Source organism: Poecilia latipinna, unplaced genomic scaffold (genome assembly GCF_001443285.1).
Source record: "Poecilia latipinna isolate Pla-1442-1.1 unplaced genomic scaffold, P_latipinna-1.0 Scaffold161, whole genome shotgun sequence".
Classification (NCBI taxonomy): Eukaryota; Metazoa; Chordata; class Actinopteri; order Cyprinodontiformes; family Poeciliidae; genus Poecilia; species Poecilia latipinna.
This window is the reverse complement of record NW_015112777.1, coordinates 154,223-173,323: the sequence shown is the minus strand read 5'-3', so window position 1 is coordinate 173,323 and position 19,101 is coordinate 154,223. Positions and strand designations below refer to the sequence as shown.

At 38.0% G+C, this 19,101-nt stretch overlaps 2 protein-coding genes across 2 annotated transcripts in view; one reads left to right on the top strand and one right to left on the bottom strand.

The window, feature by feature from the left end:
* Window positions 1-5,456: 5,456 nt before the first annotated feature.
* slc2a12 (solute carrier family 2 member 12) lies at window positions 5,457-16,288 on the top strand. Its single transcript, XM_015029733.1, has 6 exons — window positions 5,457-5,633; window positions 6,311-6,455; window positions 11,061-12,356; window positions 13,254-13,376; window positions 14,346-14,478; window positions 14,577-16,288. Exons 2-6 carry the CDS (start codon window positions 6,344-6,346, stop codon window positions 14,668-14,670), a joined length of 1,758 nt encoding a protein of 585 aa, XP_014885219.1. The 5' UTR covers window positions 5,457-5,633; window positions 6,311-6,343; the 3' UTR covers window positions 14,671-16,288.
* Window positions 16,289-19,101, bottom strand: part of tbpl1 (TBP-like 1) — an 18,178-nt gene continuing 15,365 nt past the window's right edge. Inside the window, exons 2-5 of the mRNA XM_015029711.1 lie at window positions 18,382-18,445; window positions 17,665-17,768; window positions 17,252-17,346; window positions 16,289-16,545 (exon numbers count right to left, since the gene is read on the bottom strand). Coding sequence (XP_014885197.1) covers window positions 16,463-16,545; window positions 17,252-17,346; window positions 17,665-17,768; window positions 18,382-18,445 — 346 coding nt within the window. The 3' untranslated portion in view covers window positions 16,289-16,462. The remainder of the gene's footprint in view (window positions 16,546-17,251; window positions 17,347-17,664; window positions 17,769-18,381; window positions 18,446-19,101) is intronic.

Sequence of the window (19,101 nt, the reverse complement as noted above, 5' to 3'; positions counted from 1 at the left end):
GTTTGCCCAATTTCTGCCAAAGAAGCTGTGATACAAAGTTTCACAGCCATCCTCCAACAGTGAAGAACTGAATGGTTTTTTTTGTCTTTCTCTCAACATCCTGGTCACTGAACATGGTGGACAGATAATTTGAGTCCTCCAGCTATGTTTTTCACTGTTACACTTGTTTTCAGCTATTTCTGTAAATATATACATGGACTCTGGTAGACAGTTTTTTGCTGCCATTTTCAGGCATATGATGGTACTCAGACATATGTGTCTTTGGATGTTCTCCTGTTTTCCCTATCTTGAAGAGTGGCTGGGTGGAATAGGCTTCTGTGCTTAGAAATATAGATTAAACTTTCCTTTACACACTGATCGACTTTAAAATTGAATAGAAATGGTCATAAATTACATACAAGTATTTATTGCATTATTTTAGATTTATTTCAGTAACTGGCATTTCCCTGCCCACACCTACCCCTAAAGGTAATGCTAAATGTTCATAAAACTCCATATTTTTTTCATTAAAAATCATATTTTGATTATATCTTTTATGTTGGATTTGCTGATGGCTTCATAGGAACGCAAAGGAAAAACAATTCCACAAGGGGGCGCCATTCTACTTTTATTAACAGCATGACTTCATCACAGGAGCTCAGTTGCAACACAGTTGTTTTCAGCCTGTACAATTTAGCAGAGACAGAGTTAGGTAACAGGGAGTATTGCTGTCTTAGTACAAACCTGTGTAAGCTTGGACATCGCTGGTCTACAAATTCTGTACTACTCCAGTTTAGTTTTCTTTCTTTTTTTTTTTCTTTTTCTTTCCCAGTTTGCTACACTTTATTTTTAAGATACAAATTCAGAACAAAAGTTGCCTCGGGGCACTTTATAAAATAAACAGAATCAACTGATGTGGAAGCAACCATAAGCAAATAATTTCTTAATTACAGCTCATTTACTTTTTTAGTTGTAGCTCAGAACCTTGCATTTGTTTTACCAAATAATATCCAATGTGACGAAGCTTTCTCTATCAATTACCAGTATTTGTAATGGTATAACAATTTGAAAAGATAGTCATTTTAGGTTCATGATGGAGTAGAACTTCTATCAAGAGAAAGAAAAAAAACCCACTTGTTTTTTCTTTTTGTCCAATAAACTTTTTGTAATTTAATGAGATGTCAGCTCTAATCTGCAGACATTCCCTTGTGCCTGATGTTAGATACGGACATGGTTCTTAATAATTATTTAACTTTATGAATTTATACTTTCATTGTCTCACTGACATCATAAACCTCTCGTATTTAAGATTTATGAAACTATGGAGCAACATCTCTCTCAACGTGGAAGCTAAACTAATTTGCTAAGCTTTGCTCGTCAACGTGATCCTGGTGACTGAGCAAACCTATTCCGTGTTACCGGTACAAGAATTCCTAGAACAATAAAATTAGTGATGCTTTAGCTAAAGCAAAACTGCAAAGAGGCTTCATGTGCACATTTACTATGCTGAGTCAAGCACAGATTTATGCTGCCTGGCAAAATGCAGCATGATTTAAAAAAACAAAACAAAAAAAAAACATTTTGTAATATTACAAACTGAAACGTCAAAGAATTTTAATTGAATTTTGACTGTGTTAGACAAACACGAAATAATGCTTAGTTCTGAAGTAGAAGGAAATATTTTACAAATAAAAATCTGAAGTCTGATATGGATACTCTATATATTCACTACCTCCTTACTCTGATACTTGTAAATAGGATCATGTGGATGATTTCAGAGTAGTTCATATAAATCATCCAAAAATGAAAAGACTATGAAACACCTGCAAAGTTACTAAGACATGGTTCTGCACCTTATCTGACAAGCCAGTTAAGAGCCCATCATTTCTAAATATTAAATCAAATGTTCTGATCAATTACTCGGTACTGGAGAAGCCAAGTATGTTTTTACTCTTCCTTTAACGGCTACATTTTACTTTTTACTTAAGGTAAAAATATGCTGAAGTAGTTCTGTTCTTACTTGAGTACTAATTTTGGCAACTCCACTCGCCTCTATTTATGAGTAACCTATCACCAATTTTGATTTTCACTGCTAGCACTATTTCTCAATCACTGAACTATGATCAAGTTGTTCATTATCCTCTTGTTATGGTCACTGTGACATCAGCAGCTTTGTACAGACAGTCCTAACAACGATAACGCATCATTCATCTTTTCAAACAATAAACTGGTTAAATAAATGCTTAAAAATATATTGTGTGATATAGTTAGCCAATTAAGATGCATGTGGTATTTGTAGCCCAGCATGTATTTCATTTGAAAACATTTTGCTCGTTGTATTTTGTGCAACTTTGAGAGTTTTAACAAACACTATCCTGTTTTGATGGCTCACAGCATTAATGTGACTAAATATATTTTTACATCAGTGGGCATCTGTTGAACTTACACAACAAATGATTAAGTGTTATGTAATCATAGTTGCTTTTGAACTTTAATACGGAAAAATGCAAGCTCTGCCAACTTTTGCTAAACTATTAGTTATAGATTGTTTATAAGTAGAGAATGCACCCATTGTACTGTCCCTGTTAATCTTTTGAATGTCACTCGTATGTGTGTCTACAAGTAAATTGCTCGCTACCTTTCTGTCCACAATAATTTATGCATATACATATATGTAATTTTATTTATTTTTTTGTCATAATACCCCCAATAACTTAAAACTACTTTCACCCCTTTTTTCGGGTCTTACAGATATCTGTCTGCTCAATGACAAATGTCTGTAAGCAATCTATCTTGAATTGCATTAGTATTCAGGTTAGAGGAACAGACAGGTTGTGGCAGGTTAAACAGCATTTTCCAAAAAAGGAGTCTCCACACAGTAAACTTGGCATAGCAAATGTTTTTGGCACCAATTAGTTTCACTTATTAGAACATTTCTGAGGACATTTAAAAAGGGACCTGCCAAAGAGTGAGTCTAGATTTGAACATGGGACACAATAGAAGCATTCAATGGCATCTCAGAAATATAATTACTGTGAATTAAGACAGGAGATAGACATAAAAAACTAGGCTCTGAAACTACTAACAAACTACCATGAAAAATTGACTTATTATAATAAACAAAACAAATTGGTTGGGGTACCTGTGTACAGTAATACAAACAAACACTACGTGATCTGACTGTAGTAAATTTGGTGTTTCTCCCATAAGGTGAACTAAACTGTAGTCAGTAGAATATGGAGTATTATGTTAATTATCATGGAATTATTCCATTTAGTATGATAATACAAACCAAGATCAAGCAAAAATGCTAACGTTAGCTTACATGCTGTCAGTAGCATGTGTGGTATCACCAGGATGTTGATTTACATTGACTTAATACATTGAGTATGACAAATGTAGCAAATAAATCAAAAGTTAGCTGAAATGCTTATTTTATGTTGTTAGCATGAGGGCTATCACTACTATCAAGGGACTAGCATGTTCATGCTACCAGTAGGATGAGGTTTATAACTAGCATGTTGACTAACATAAAATTTCTCCATTCAGTGTGAAAACATAGTGTAAGTTAAAATGAGCTAAAATGCTAAAGTTAGTGTAAATGCTGTCAGTAGCATGTGTGGTATGACCATTATGTTGACTTACATTGACTACATTCAGTATGCTAAACATATACACATAAAAAAATCAGCTCAAATGCTTTTTCTTTTTTTTTTTTTTCTTAGCTATAAGACCATTGTTAGCATGATGACTATGATCATGAGTGACTAGCAAGTTGACACTACCAGTAAGATGTGGGTCATCACAAACATGTTAACTTACATAAAATTACTCCAGTCATTTTAACTTAGTTTATAAGCTAAAATTTGTTCAAATGCAGCGTTTCGAACCGCATTAATAGTGACGTAACAAAAACAAATATCAAAGGGATTGAAGTGTAGAATAAGTGACTGCCATGCATTGCATGGGGCAGGTCCAAACACATAAACAAGCAAGCCATAAAAACATCCTGTCTACAGGAAGACTCTGACGCCAAGATCTCAGAACCACTGCTCTTGCCGCTCTCAGCTTCAGGGAAAAAAAATATATATACGGTATATATTTTTCTTTTCTTTTTAGCCCAAACCAAACACTGACATATAGGCAGCCAATTTGCATAATACTGATAGATCATTACATTTGTGTAAGTGTCAGGAGACTGGAAACATCCATCCATTTTCTGAACACCCTTGTCCCTCAGTGGGGTCGGGAGGGGTGCTGGTGCCTATCTCCAGCTAACGTTCCGGGCGAGAGGCAGGGTACATCCTGGACAGGTCGCCAGTCTGTCGCAGGGCAACACAGACACACAACCATGCGCACACACACACCTAGGGGCAATTTAGACAGACCAATTAACCTAACAGTCATGTTTTTTGGACTGTGGGAGGAAACCGGAGTACCCGGAGAAAACCCACGCATGCACAGGGAGAACATGCAAACTCCATGCAGAAAGACCGGGGCCGGGAATCGAACCCAGAACCTTCTTGCTGCATGGCAACAGCTCTACCAACTGCGCCACTGTGCAATTTGAAATTGTTTTTGAATAACAATAAAGTTAGGAATATGTAACACTGCATTCAAAGAACTGAGGCTGATAAGATATCTTTAACTTTCCAGCGAAAGATTTATCAACTTAAATATGCTGACATAGTAGAGCAGAAACTCTAGCAAGTAGGCCACCCCCAAAATTCTTTCTTGGCTATCAGATCATTACGTAACACATGAACACATTCATACATACAGCCTTTATGTCTTCCATGGGAACAACTTACATCTGATTTCAGCTAATGTTATCCACAACCATTACTTATCATGGGCATTAAGGATATGTAGGCTATTTATCCCCTTAAGAAAAATGTTACCCAATAGGGTTTCTGTGTCAACATCTCTACATTTCAGTTACAATACTTGGAGCACAAGCAATTATCTTGTAAACCTAAATGAGGGGGTCACGCTTTAAATCTTGCAGGTCAGATGATCTGTAGGCATCTCAAGTAGGTCAAACACAAACATATCATTCCAGGTATGGGAAAGGCTACATTCTGTCATTTGTGAGGCAGCAGGGCAGGTGTGACAACTCAGTCCTGAAACATTCAGGATCTCAGGACTGACAACAGTCATCTGAGTACCTTGGATTAACTGCAGGTGGCAAAATGTTTTTGTTTTCATTCCCTGTATGTGGGAAAAAGCAGTATTGATACAGGTGTATTTTACTGTTGGTTACATATAATGGTTATAAAAAAATAAAAATAAAAAACATCTGCTACAATGGGTTGCACAACGAGATCAAGTTAATGTATCAATTTCACATTTGCATTTATTTTCTTACAAACAATATCCCATGAAAGTTCTTAACGCTTAGATACGCCCCGACCAATAGTAATGCACATTGGGAAATCTTGAGGACAAACCGACTCTTCCTATTGGTTGACAAAGGCATAAAGGGGCGGGGTTAAGAACATGCCTCACCATAACAAGAATGAACGCGTGCTCTGACACGAGCTCTACAGGAGTTTGCAGAACTCAGCCCGGTGAGGAGGACCGAGGAAAAAACACCAATGGCCCGACCAACGCGAGTTTAAACCAACCGCAGTTTTGACAGCTGGGACTTTTAGGTAGGACACTGTCTGACTAGCTGTCACAAACCGAAACACTTCTTTCTTCCGCTTTTCAAATTTAACTTAGACATACTGTCCTGTAGCCAAATCTTACATGTGCCTATTTTTTTGTTTGTTTTATTTGAGAGTTAGTGAATATGTTTGTATTATTTACACGAGGAGAAGGAGGGTCAGCCTCAGTTACAAAAACTTAACTCTGGTTTAATAATTAACCCTAACCTTTAAAATAAACAAATACATAAATCAGGAATAGTTAGAAGCAGCTTTGATAAGTTGAAAAATAAATAATAAAAAAAAGAAATTCCTACAGGGCAAGTTGGTAATAGTTTGATAGTAAAGCCGTTTATGCAGTCAGGATCTTTTTTTTTAAAGTGATGTATGACTTACACTAGAAAGCAGACGATAGTAGTTTATTGTTCTTTTTTATCGATCAGCATGCTTCCGCTGTATTGACAGAATCCACGTGAGGAACTAGCATCAGCTGTGATATCTGTTTACTTGTCTTGATCAGATTTCTGTTCAAATGTTGCAGAATTTACGTCACATTTCTGTATTAATATTTTTTTTTTCACACTTCTATTAACAAGACACTATTACGGTCTGATGTCGCTCAATTTAAAGGTCTGTTCTTTTGCTTGTTTATTAGCAAAATTAATACTGATTATGCCATTTAGGCCTAGACATACTCCTCTCTCCCTTTGTTGATAATGGACCCCAACAATGAGACCAAGAAGACCCCCACTCTGCTGCCAACCCCCACTCACCTACCAGACAATCATGCTTCTGAAACCCAGAGGCTGACCCCACCCAAAGGACCAGGTAAATACACACACACATACACTAATATCATGTCTTAAGCATTTAAAATTATATATATATATATATATATATATATATATAATAAATGAATGAATGAATTATAATTGAGCTGATAGCTCCAGATATCTTGAAGGGATCAGATTTGACACAAACGTCCAGCTGTACAGCAGTAATCTAACTGGGATCTGATGATAAAGAGGTGTAAAAACCAAAAGGTTTTTTACAGTCTTGCAGGGTGATTCTTGTGCTTTCTACTCATTCTTGTTCTATTATTTATACATGACATTATACAATTTAGCTGTATAATGTCAACAAAAATGGTAGAGATTATCAGTGGAAAGGGATAAGAATGATTTTGCAAAACTGATTGCTAAAGAACCTTGCGCTGAAAAGTTGCTGGAATGTTGCCGTCAGCTATTGAGTGAGCACTGATTCATCTTCCTGATCTCTCATCAAGTCTTTCTTTCCAAATCCCTAACTGTGGTCTTTTTGTGTATAGTGTTGTCTGTACAAACATTTTAAGGCATTAATATTCATTATTTATTGCATGCTACATATTTATGAGCTGTTTGTTGGAAAAATAATAGCAGAAAGGACAAGGATGTGCAAATACAAACTTTGCAGGGAATTAATCCTGAATTCTTGCAGTGGGTGTACCTGTTAGTTCAGTGGCATACTACTGTTCTGCTGCCAATCATCTTAATCCATTGAGGCTTCATAAACACATTTGCGTAATATAAAAATGGTTAAAATGAGAATTAAAGCTTACGTGTACCAAAAGCAAAATAAAAAGGAGTTCAGATAGAGTGCCTTAAAATAGTACACATTTCCCTTAATCTTTTTCACGCTACAATCAGAATCCTTTTTCTTCCATTTTTTTTGTTGCATTTTATGTGACAGTCCAAACAGAAAGAAGAGCGTAAGGCCAAATCCATATCTCCTAGTCTCCCTTGTGTTCAATCAGCCACAAAGTTTGTGTCACATCTTGTCAATAAGTTACAAACTGCTTCCGTACCGGGAGAAGAAGAACCTCTCCGAAATGATGAAGTTTCACAAAAATGTTACTTAATTTAAAAAAAAAAAACAAAGAAAAAAAAAGATTTAAAATGTTTCTTCCTCTAGATAGTATTTATATTATTCTGCACTCCCATCAGCTCTGACTAGCTTATCTGTCCCTGCTGGGGAAAAAAAAAAAAAAAATCCACAATATGACGCTGCCACCACCATGTTGCATTGTGGGGTTGGTATGTTCAGAGTGAAGTACAATGTTAGTTTTCCACCACTCATTGTGTTTTGAAATAGATTAAAAAGGTTTTATTTGGTCTCATCTGACCAGAACTCCCTCTTTCCAGATATTTTCAACTCCAAAACAGGAGATCTTATGGTTTTCTTCTTGCCATTTTTCCATAGGCCAAATTTAAGGATGCAACTTTAAAAATGGTCTTTTTGACAGATTTTTTTATGGGATCTGTGAATCTTTGCAGATCACCATTGACGTCTTTGCTACTTGACTTATTAGTGTTGTTTTAACCGAGGATGTTTTGTGAGGTGTGCAGCCACGCTGTCCATTTTCAAAAGATGAACAGGACTTTATGAAAAGCCCAAAGTTTGGGATGATGGTTTATAACCTAACCCAACTTTAAACCTTACAACAACTGCTAGCCTACTTGGTATGATCTTTAGTCTTCAGGGTGTTGTTTGATCATGAATGTTCTGCAATGAACTTCAGTGGCCTTAGCAGGCATACTCCAAGATTAAATGAGTGACTAGTAATTAGAAAAATCCTCTTATTGCAGTTGTTTAGATTCAGGTGATTTTTTTTTTGGGGTATCAGAGGAAAGACAACCCCCCCCCCCCCAAAAAAAAAAAAAAAATCAGAAACTGTGAAGTGTTTTCTTCCACTTCACAGTGACTTCGATTTTATGTGTCTAACTTTTAAAATTACTATAAAATACAAGATTGTGTTTAGCCTGACTAATCAAAAGATCAAGAGGTGTAAATACTTCACTCCTATCCAGTCTCTTTTCACGTAACGACCTCCTCCACACCAATCCCCATGCCCTGCTCATCCACCCCCTTAGCAAACCAAACAGGTAATGCAGTAGATGTTCTCGTTTAAATCAACGCATAAGTGGTGTGAGTTTGCAAATTGGTGATCACTGAACCAAAGACAAAGTATTAGCTGCATGTGCACATTGTCCGTGGTGAGTTCCTCCAAAAATGCTGATTTATGTTGATGCCAAAAGTTGTTTGACTTTTTTCTCACTTTGACCTTTGGTGGAGCAGTACAGGCATTTTATACCTAAGATTTTTAAATATTAACTAATCAGACTTATATGAATCAACAAAACCATCAACATTAGATGTATTTTTAGACTTTTTTTTATTAACTTAAGATGTAATTTGATAAAAAGGCTACTCAGGTACTGACTAACTGTTCAAACGTATCATTGATTTGATTTCATTGGTACAAAAATTATGTAATAAGACCTACAATATAGTTTTATGTGCATATGTACAGTTACATTTCAATAAAAAAAACATTAAACGCTGCTAAATCTATTTTAGAACATGAAGCTTATGAAACTTATAGCTAATGTAGCAAAGTATGTGAGAACAGCGCAAAGTACTTTTAGTCACAGTATATACTGCTTTGTGTGTAGAAAATTAGAACAATGGATCTTGTGTACAAGCAATGAGTCTCACTTTAATGCAAAGTGTAAGTGTGTTTCTGTGTCTCATACATTTAGTTTTTTTATTCAGTGAAGTAACTCAATTTCTGGCTTTTTGAGTAGCCAAAAAATTGTACTCAAATAATAGCAACATTACTAAATCAAATATTTAGGGATGGACCAATATGAAAATTTCTTGATTAAACATGCTCAAATTAAAGTTAGGTTTTTCCAAACAGATTTCAGTGTGACTGTGCCTTAAAATATGAATTAACATTACAGATTTTAGGCACCTTAAAAGGGTGAAATAATACTGCAGGTCACTGGAGGCTGGAAGCTTCGTCGTCTTTGCAGCCTCCAAACCTCTCTAGTCTCACGGTAATGATCCCACTTGCGTATTAGGTAGACACACAGCTGCTCAGAAGATTGCGTTATCATTTCTCCTGTGAACCTCCGACCTGTATTTCCACAAAGTCAGCAGGGTTAAGGCGATATGGTTTGTGGAGATCTAAAGCAAAGAAAGCTTCTTTGTTTAAAGAAAGGCCTGATTTAAAAAAAAAAAAAAATCAAAAACAAAAAACAGCAAAATGTGGTTTCATCATAGTCATATCGCAAGTCATCTCACTACGATATCCTGAAAAGCAAATGGATTCAATTCAAATCCAATTCAGTTCAAATAAAGTTCAATGAATGCATTCAGATTCTGATCTGGTTACACATAGACCAGTTCAATCAGGTAACATCAGATACAGTCAGACTTTATGAGTAAGAAGCTGTTGACTGATAAAAACTGTTCCTCGCTCAGGAGTTCAGCTTATATATACAGCTTAACGTGACGATGTCAGGTTATCACGTTTCTGTCTGATAATTAACTCCAATAATATTTATAGATTTCGTGACTTGTGAAAGGATTTATATTGATTGAGTGCTTTTATAGTTTTAAATTTTTTTTTTTTTTTTTTTTTTCCAATTTGATTTTTAATGTGATACACCAACCAGTACAGAATAACAGCTACATCTGTAGTGGAGGAAGAAACATTTTAACATTTTGGCAAGAAGATAGCTTTTGTTAAAAGCTTCATTTGCATTTTGATACATTTGAGATACAGCTCATACTGGTGATAACAAACATGTGGATGAGTAAAAACAATTCTGGCCTGTGTGGCAACAACTTCACATATAGCACAATATGATCACAGTGAAACAGAGCGGTGACTGTATTATGCTGTGGGGATTTCTTTTCTTTAGCAGGACAGGAGGAGCTGGTCATAGTTGATGAGAAGATAGATGGAGCTGGACAGCTCTGGTAAAAAAACAAACAAACAAACAAACAAAGCTGTTAAAAGCTGCAAAAGGCATGACGCTGTGATGGAGGTTCATCTTCCAGTAGAAAAAAATAACCTAAACATTCAACCAGAGCTAGAAAGCTTTCAAAGTGTTAAAATGGCTTAGTCAAAGTTCAGACCTACACCCAATTTTTAAACTGTGGAAAGACCACATGATTTGTTTTTCCAGACATTCTTCGACAACATGACTTCCATAGGAGTCATGTTGTTGTTGTATTTTTTCCCCATACTGTTCAGGCCATGTTTGTAGAATTAGTTTAGATAAATGTGTGAGAAATTACTAAATGACACAAAACGTGTCAAGTTTTTCAAAGCTAAACTGTCCCAAACAACAGGGACAGCCGTTTCTTTATTATCATGGTTTTCTGACATGAAACTGTAATCTTTTTAATCAAAGCTGCACTTTGATGAGTAGAAGTTTCTTTGTTCCCATTCAAGCAGCAGTTCCTGGAAGATCAGCACATAAAAAAATGTTGCAACTTAGGTCCTAAAAGTACTGGGACCAGGAATAGGAGACTGGTATTTTACTAAACCCCGCTGTCCGATCCCTCTGACAATTCCTCTCTTTTCCCCGTTTCTTCCTTCAGGCTGCAGCTGGCTGGTGGTGATCGCGGCCGTGTCCGCCTCACTGAGCGGCTTAATGCTGGGCTATGAAATGGGCCTGACCTCTGGGGTCCTGCTGCAGCTGCGGAGCGTCCTCTCTCTCTCCTGCCGAGAACAAGAACTTCTGGTGAGCTCCCAGCTGCTCGGAGCTCTCCTTGTCTGCCTGGCGGGGGGCCCCATTCTGGATCGCTACGGCCGCCGCTGCTCTCTGCTCCTGAGCGCCGCCCTGGTGGTCGGAGGGACCATCGTGCTCGTCGCTTTGACTTCTCTCGTAGCTCTCACGCTGGGCCGTGTGGTGGTCGGAATGGGGACGTCTCTGTCAGGAACCGCAGCGTGTCTGTACATTGCAGAGATCTCGCCAAGGGAGCGGAGGGGCCTGCTGGTCACCCTGTACGAGCTGATGCTGGTCGTAGGGGTGATGCTGGGCTTCAGCTGCAGCTACGCCTTCACTACTACGCCGCACGGCTGGGCGTACACATTTGGACTTGTGATTCCTCCTGCACTGCTCCAGATGGGCGCACTCCTCTTCCTCCCTCCTAGTCCTCGCTTCCTTGTGACTCAGGGAAAAGTGGAGCAGGCGAGAGCGGTGCTGGCAAGGATGAAACGCAGAGCTAAGGAAGACGTGGCAGACGAGCTGAGGGACATCCAGGTTGGACTGAAGGAAGAATCCGAACACAGTTTCTGGGAGCTGTTCAGTTCCAAGGCAAACCTGCGGTCGCGGTTGGTTACGGGGATGGCCTTAGTGTTCCTCCAGCAGGCCACCGGGCAGCCCAACATCCTCTCCTACGCCTCGCCGCTCCTCCGTAGCGTCGGCTTCGACAGCGACGATGCCGCCACCTTGGCCTCCACGGGGTTCGGAGTGGTCAAGGTAGTGGGCACGATCCCCGCCGTGCTGCTGGTCGACCGCGTGGGAACCAAGCTCTTCCTGTGCGTGGGCGCGGTCGCAATGGGAACGTCTCTGGCTGCGCTCGGTACTCTGACTCTGCAAAGCCACACTCACCTAACAAGCCTGTGTAAAAGTCAGACTTTAGTGAACCACACATATTCACCGTGGGATTTAAACGGAACCTCAGTAGAACTGGAGAGCAGTGAGATTTTTTCCACTCAGCTCCCCAGCCACTGGAGCGCTGAGGAGGCACAAAGGACTGACGCCGAGACTGACAGGTCTTGGGGCTTGGATCCAGAAAAAACTCATGTAGAACTGTCTTCCTCGTTAAAGTGGGCATCTCTGATTAGCCTGCTGGTGTATGTGGCTGCCTTCTCAATTAGCCTCGGACCCAGTAAGTGTCTGTTCATTGCTTTTTTTTTTTTGTTAGTTTTTTTTCCATTATCCTCTACAAAGCATGAAAACAAAGTCACTGAAATATTAAGATAATCTTTGTTGATACTTCCAAGCTTATTCAGTATCACCATCCGTAAACCAAGTCTTTCGAATGTAAGTATGCATTTTTAGATTTTTTTTGCAATTTGTCATGTTGCAACCCCTATCTTTAATGCACTATTATGTATTTTATCTCAGACAGACACAAAGTAGTACACTTTAAATATTTGCTCAAGAAAAAATCTGAAAAGTGTGCATTTGCCTCCATCCCCCTTCAAATAAATACTTTGTAGAATTACCACTATAAAGTCTTTATGGCATAACTGTAACATGTTTGTCATTGGGTACGTGTTTAGGGCGATGCAAACATAGCTTTTTACAATCCCACAGCATGATACTGGCACCACCATGTCTCTCGGGAAGATGTGTAGTTTTAGCTTTCCATCTCATATATATTTTGCATTACACTAGAAAGTTCAGAAACATCGGTACAGTTAAAGATTGCGGTTGTAGCGTGACTAAGTACAGAAAGGTCAAAGGGGTATGAATACTTTTGCACACACTGTGCTTTTATGACTGACTGAGAAATGCTGAACAGCCTGAATTTTCTCTTGCGTTTTCTCGTCCCAGCAAATGATCTTTATGTGTTTAAAGACAGCTGTAAATTAGCGCATTACACAACCAAGAGCAAAGTATAAGAGTTACAGTTGAACAGTAATTAGGATTAGGTAAATTAGGTAATAGATAGCAACAGAGGTCCCCTGATAATGCAATATGAACCCTGACTGTGAAGTTTCCACTAATTATCCCTTCTTTTTTTTTTTTTAAATGTGTCTTCCTTGTGTTCCCTTCACAGTGGTCTACGTGGTTCTCAGTGAGATCTTCCCCATGGGAGTCAGAGGCAGGGCCGTGTCGGTCGTGTCGGCAGTGAACTGGGCCACAAACCTGCTCATTTCCATGACTTTTCTCACCATCACAGGTCTGTATGTTCGCCACTGTGGAGCTTTGTAATGTTTAGGTTGCGTAAATTTTATTAGTAACCATAAAGCTGGACAAACAGATCACCACTGGTTATACAAACAACGTGCCTGCACAGTAATCGCTAGCAAACAATTGATTTACACACAACACAACTTTAATCTTTGACCTTTGCCTCAGAGAAGGGGGAAAATAGATTATTTCATGCAAGTTCTGCAAAATCCCTGATTTCAAATCAGACTGCTCCATCCTAACCTTTATTAGCTACTTCTGCTACCTCTGAAATGAAGGCTAACCTTGTTCTAATCGTTAAACAAAAATATACCAGGGATATTGATTCTTCAATTTAGGAAAAAGTTAGGACACTCTAGACCTTAAGAGATAATGTTATCCCCGTTTGGTAGAAATAACTTTATTACGATATTTTTTGTATCCATCTACCAGAGATTAGTCTGAGGAAAGTTTGCCCTACTTCTCACTTTCAGCTGTGAGATTTTGAGGTGTTTTTTGCAGCCCGTTTTAAGGGTGTTTTCCCCCCCCCCCCCCGACACATTTGGGCCGCTTTAAACAAACCAGTTTGTTTCCTCAGCTGGTCTGAACCTTTTGTGCAGGTGTGAATACACTCAAGCGAACCCTGGTGTGGATCAGACGACACACTTTCTGATCTCAGTTCGCTTCCAAACAATTTCTTGTTCAGTTTGCTTTTAAGTGTTATTACAGACAGGCTTCGAGCCAAAGCAACTACAGCAAATATACTATGGATTTCACAAATTTTCACAAATCACCTTTCAGTTTTGCTAATGCTACTAAAATACTGAATGAGCTCCTCGTCTCATTCAGCTTGCAGCCGAATTTCCAGACGGCGTTCTAAACTTAAAATCCCATCGTCTGCATTTCATATCAGTAGAGGGGACAGCAAAACTGTGGTGACATATTATGCATGCCTTGTATCGTTTTTTTTTTTCTCCAGAAAAGATCGGCGTTCCCAATGTAATGTTTCTATACTCCGGTATGAGTTTTGTCCTGCTGGTGTTCGTCATCCTTTACGTTCCTCAGACCAAAGGCCGGACACTGGAGGAGATATCAAAAGAGCTGGCAAGCAAGTAAGTGACAAACATGCTCATGTCCTCTAAAAGGTTTATTTGTAAGCTAAAACTAGTAAAACCCTTGTTTTCTGTTTCTGCTTTCCCTAAATTACCAGGAAGAACTTTGAGGTAAACCCTTTCAGACAGGCGCAGCCTCAGGAGACCCTGATCAGGAGGAGCCCGTCCACAGAGTGTCCCGCAAAAATGTAACAGCGTTTTTTTTTTTCTCCTGCTGTAACCTGAGACATGGTCAAAAACAAAACAATGCCTTGAAAATATAGAGCAGATCTTAGTCCCATCTGTTTATCCCAGCAGTTAGCTAGCCCATGCTATAAAATGCAGTTATTTGACTTTTGTCACGATCAGATCAGAAACAGAAAGAAACCAAAAAGTGGGGAAAATGTATATTTTTCACTTCATTTTTTTTTTTCTTTGCCAAAATATGAGGAAAAAAACAGAATAGTTGTAGCTTTCTTCTATTTAGACAAATTTTCAAAGCAAACATCAGTTAAGTTGGACACATTTATGGTTAAAATGTGTGCCGTTTGTAGTATTAAACCTTTGTATTTACTGATTTGGATATTCAAACCAGTTCTGCCAGTTTTAACAGTAGGGTAATACATTCTTATTTTATTATGGCAACACAAATTTGAATACTTTTCTCTTTTTTGGTTGGGAGGTAATGCTAGGTTAACATTTACAATTATTAGTATTAGGAGTCTGGTGGGTGACTGTTTTGTGTAGAACCTTTTTAGAGCAATTTTTAATAGAACATTCAATATGAACACTAATATTTTTAAAGTCAAATCTAAAGTCTCTTAACGAGAACTCTTTCTAGAATAGTTTTTGGAGAACAAAAAACTGTAACTCTCCACATTTAGCGAGAAAACACAACTACAGAATACGCTAAAATGTCTTATTTGAAACCAGGAAAAAAACCCCAGCAGTTGTTTAATAGCCTTTTTATTTTTATACAGAATACAAAAGTTTAAGTGTCACAATTTTTTTACTCACCACTTGTTCAGAAAGTACTCACTCACACATAAAAAGCAAGTTTCATTTCAACATCTTAATAGGAGATGCATACATACAATATAAGTGATGCCTCAGTGATGCAAAACTTAAAGCATTCAAATGTTATACAACCAGGAAAACACTGCTTTCTGTCTGGGCTTTTTTTTTTTTTTTTTAATGCCGCTTCAGTGCTGCCTTTATTGTATTTCACTGTAAAAACTTGTGAATGGAGTAAATCTTCTCAACAAGTGTTACTGCTGCCAAACATTTGTCCACAAGGTGGCTGCTGATGTTATGAGTTATGTACTGTTTCATATCAACTGACTTCTTTATTCCTGAATAATAAAATGATGGCTTTGAATCTTAATGAACCAAGTAAAAACCGAATCAGTTTCTGAGCACTCAAGCATCGTGAAAACCTGCAGTAAAATTCACATTTAAAAACATGGAAGAGATAGTTTACGCTAGTGCACTATCCAACATATGCGAATAAATATATACAAGTTTAGCAGGAGAGTGAAATTGTGAGGAAAGGACACAAAGTAACGCCTGTTCGTTTTTGAACAAAGGGCAGAGAATCAAACAACGCTGCAAGGGAAATCAACATGAAGAAGGATGCGTTTTGTTTACATTCCTAATTGTTGTCTGAATCTGTTAGCTTAAAAAAATGTTACAACACGGGGTGGACATCTCATCTTTGTCTGCAAATGGACGGAGATTCTCATCAAGAAAACACAAAAAGGAGGACTCGCTGTATATGCGGCTGAAAACGACAACTTTGCAATGATCAACACTGTCGAGGGTTTTTCTTTGCCCATGCAAAAAAAGACACCCAAAGCAACGATCTTCATTCGACTCCAATAAATAGGATTCTAACATCCGAGTCCAATGAGTCGTGTGGTTTCGACATTTCTTGCTGTTGCAACGTTTATCCAAGGATAAGGTGCTTCCTGATGATTCCCATGGATCCCCTCTGGTCTCCTCTGCTTTATTTGCAGCGGGGTTTCTGACACTCGTACAGTAGTGGGTAGATGTGCTCCACTGCTGAGGCCACGCTCTGCACATTTGGTCCTAAATATGAGGAGAGTCAGGAATGTGTGACGACATTGAAGCATGTTCAGAGAGCAATAAGATACTAAAATGAAAAGGGTTTAGAGTTTATTTTGACAATTATGGATTAAAGCCGATTAGGAAAAACAAATGCTCATCAGAAAATGTGAATATTACATAAAAAAAAAAATTATGTTTTAATATAGAAATTTTGGCCAACTGATCTCATCACTTCTTCATAAGTGATACATTTATCGTATCGGTTAGGTCAGAATGGAGAAAAGCTCAATTAAATATCCCTTCTGATTGAGGGATTTGACATTTCATTATTATTAGCTACGGGTAAAGCCACGTGAGCAGCTGCCAAGCCCTGGTAGAACTGAAATGAGGATTTCGAAAAAGCTTATTGTGCAGTCCACTGTGTCACAGTGGATCAAAAGGAAGCGGCTGACGCGACACTCTCAATCATCACTAAAATAAATCAAGTTTTCAGTAATCTAATTTATTGAGGTGCCTGAAATTTCTGTCAGTTTACCAGTATATCAATACAGTATATTTAATATATTAAAAATGTATTCATAAACTTCTGGTAACAGGCTGTAAAAGTGTATTGCAACAACACAGCCTCAGTCCCTTAAGCTTGTGTGCCCTCTAGCTGTAGATAAAGGAGGGCAAGAAAGGTGTGTGTGTGTGTGTGTGTGTGTGAGATGATGTGAAAGTAACATACCTGTCACTGTGAGGCTGCCAGTAGAAAACACTTGGACGGTAGCCTTCAGATTTTTGATTCGATAAGTAGCAGCAGGATGGAGTTCAGGTTCATAACTGGCAAACAGAGAAATAAACTTATCACACAGTTGAAATTAGAAGTGTTGACGGACTTTGTAGTGCAAAATACAGCCACTAGAGGGCATCATTTACCAACAAACATTTTAAAATAATCCAAACAAACGACTTTATTATCAAAAAGGGCCAAATCACTATTAATATCAAGGACTGGTTGCATAGAGACAACATTTTAATCTGGTGAACTAAATCTGGGAGATTTTAGACTGAACTGTGGAGTCCAACTCTGCAGACAATATTTAATTTGTACGATCTACCTACATAATAACGGTGGCCTCGTAATAGTGGATGTGTTACCTGGCAATGGGCCGGTTGTTCTTTGTGAAGTCTACAAGATGCACTGCAAATGGCATGGAGCACACAGCGAGCACGTTCACAACTCTGAACGCCGAAAACCTCACCTGCACCGACAAGCACATATGAATGCGTTTACAGGTGAAAATGAAATGTCAGGCACACAGTTTTCATGTATAATAATAGGTTAGAACAAATGTCAAACCAAATGTAAGTATACAAAACTTGGCAATCAAGAGATCTGTAATAATAGAGGTGTGGACATTTTATGGACAAGTATTTGTGCTGTAGAGTAAAAATCATTCCCAGTCATATAAAGCTGAATCAACGGCTAGACAAGAACTTGTTTTCTGACTTGTTGTTACATTCACTATGACACATAACCTGTTTGACGCAAATGATAAGTAAAAAGACAAATCATCATGATAGCCCTCAGTCAGTTGATGCATGTGTTTATTTCAGATTACAGTTAAGTGCTTTGCTTCCTGAGAGGCCAAATGGACACTCAAATCGACTAAAGTACTGATGATAGGGCAAGTAATGGAAAATACAAACCACAAACTTGCACATGCCGTCTTGATAACCAGCTTAACATCAGCAGAACATTACACTTAAAAGCTTAACAATACAGTTAGAAAGCAAAGCTATCATCCTCTCATTACTAGCATGACTTCCATAAAAGGCTTCACTTTGTGTGTGCAACAAAAGGCAGGTTCTCACCTTAAAGCCCAGTTTCTGCAGACAGCGAGCTAACCTCCGAGCGCCCAATTTCGCCTCTTCCTCACTAAATTAGAAAGCAGAGATTATGACTTTTTAGAACGCATAAAACACAAAACAGCATATATGTACAGCACTTTGAAAGAACTACATGTTATCAGCTTGCCAATGCTGACACAAGAACTCATTAAGATAACAATGTCTGTACCTTAAAGATAAGGAAACGCTTGACTTTGGGTGTAAAGCACAGTTATACCTGATAAAAATGAGGTATGGGCCAGTATGAAATTCTCAATGTATTAAAACTGAGCAAATATTACAGTATTTATACACTCACAAAAAAAGTAACATGATGTAATTTATTTTATTTACAACAGAGAAGCAGCATTGATCCTTTTGTGGGTAAAATAGTGGCAATTGCGGCTAACCTGTGTGTTGATACTAGAAACAGACCAATGAATAGTCACAAAATTGATTCTTTGTGTATTTTTTTTTTCTTTTTTTAGCTTTCTGAAGTTCTGTCAAACTCTGTGTCTACAAGGTGTGACCTTAGGTGAGCACCTTATTTAAAGCCATGTCACAGCCAATGCCATGTGTAGACACTCTACAAAACAAACCAGTGCAATTTATTTTGCATAATACATAAATACACAAAAGAATTCAATTCTGAACGCAACAATCCATAACCTGTGTAAGTTATATATATATATATATATATATATA

Coding starts and splice junctions, on each gene's coding strand:
- slc2a12 (XM_015029733.1), top strand. CDS start 6,344: ATGGACCCCAACAATGAGACCAAGAAGACCCCCACTCTGCTGCCAACC. Junction 6,456..11,060: donor GACCCCACCCAAAGGACCAG/GTAAATACACAC, acceptor TTCTTCCTTCAG/GCTGCAGCTGGCTGGTGGTG. Junction 12,357..13,253: donor CTCAATTAGCCTCGGACCCA/GTAAGTGTCTGT, acceptor TTCCCTTCACAG/TGGTCTACGTGGTTCTCAGT.